The sequence below is a fragment of the Echinococcus granulosus genome, assembly GCF_000524195.1.
Source record: "Echinococcus granulosus chromosome Unknown EG_S00143, whole genome shotgun sequence".
In the NCBI taxonomy this organism is placed as follows: domain Eukaryota; kingdom Metazoa; phylum Platyhelminthes; class Cestoda; order Cyclophyllidea; family Taeniidae; genus Echinococcus; species Echinococcus granulosus.
The window spans coordinates 57,393-58,636 of NW_020170523.1; the positions used below are offsets into that span (position 1 = coordinate 57,393).

Genomic DNA, 1,244 nt, shown 5'->3' on the forward strand with positions numbered 1-1,244 from the left:
CGATTTGTGTTTGCTTGACTCCTTCAATGGACACAAAACCGTCACGAGGGAAGCCGTGAACGCACCACATTCGCCCCTCACAGACGCAATTACTCTGTCTCACCACCCATCTCCTTTCTTAGACTCCACTCTCCAATAGCGTCAATGGCTGCCCACCCTCCTTACCACAACGAAGGTCTGACACCACAGACCCGTGGATACTCTGATCCCCCTAATTCCACACCAAGCCCATCACCGTTTGTGTCACCTCCCAATGCTTAAAACACGTATCATGCCAAATACAGGAGTGACCTAGACGACAGTGCATGCAACATCCCATCAACAACGCATGCAGTCGAGAAGCGCCACGCTACCCACTCATCTCACTGCACTGCAGACAAGCAGAGGGGTAAAAATTATCCCAGGGGGAGGGAAATGTGTAGAGCAAAAAGAAAAATGCGCACTTACCAGGAATGGTGGGAACACCATTGACACTGGCCATCGTTGGTTGTCCAATTATTGTGGCAGTGGTGGCCGTACCGGGCTGACCAGGTCCAGAGGCCCCTAGCGGAGTACGAATTGCGATGCCGGCAAGAGAGTTGGCAAGACGTGGCTGCACTCCAGCCGCCTGTGGGTTCAGTGCCGCCGCCAACACAATCGGTGGTCTACCCGCTGTGGTCCCGGGTGCCTGCACAGACGTGCCAACAGCCGAACGTAACACCAAACCTGTCGTCGGCGTCGCCGCAGACATCGTCAAGGGCGCATTTGGACGCGCGATCGGCGCGAGCGTACGCATCCCACCACCACCACCACCACTCACACCCGCCAAAGAGTTCGGCTGGATGGGCAACCGCGAAATGGGAATCGGCATTCCCTGCTGACCCACGCACGTCTGCTGCAAGCACCGCCAGGCAAATGCATTACATGTACTAACCAACAAACCCATCGTCCGACAAACTAGTTGCACGACAAGTAAACAAACACACGAACATAAGGTAAAAGAACAAGCCAACAAGCATGTGTCAGCATTTGCGCACGGACTGCATTCAAACCTGCCTGAAATTGCGTAGCTTGCAGACGCTGCGCGTAGTGAACCGCGGTCTGAACAACGGGCTCTGGGTCGGCCACGTGAGTTTCAGCCAGTTTGGAGGACCACAGCTGATGGCAGAAGTGGAGAGTTCAGTGAGAGAAAGAATTAGGAGTACCTTTCGCAGCTGTTCCAACAAATCCAAATCAAGACCCTCCTGAGTGAAGGTCTCCTTCAT

General features: G+C 54.3%; 1 protein-coding gene across 1 annotated transcript in view; it reads right to left on the reverse strand. All coding sequences in view use genetic code 11, as the record gives it.

Moving 5' to 3' along the window:
• Positions 1-1,244, reverse strand: part of EGR_09325 (Transcription initiation factor IIA subunit) — a gene marked incomplete at both ends in the record, with an annotated part of 3,478 nt that extends 2,234 nt beyond the window's left edge. Inside the window, 3 exons of the mRNA XM_024498574.1 lie at positions 448-936; positions 1,032-1,137; positions 1,185-1,244. Of these exons, the coding sequence (XP_024347005.1) occupies positions 448-936; positions 1,032-1,137; positions 1,185-1,244 (655 nt within the window). The remainder of the gene's footprint in view (positions 1-447; positions 937-1,031; positions 1,138-1,184) is intronic.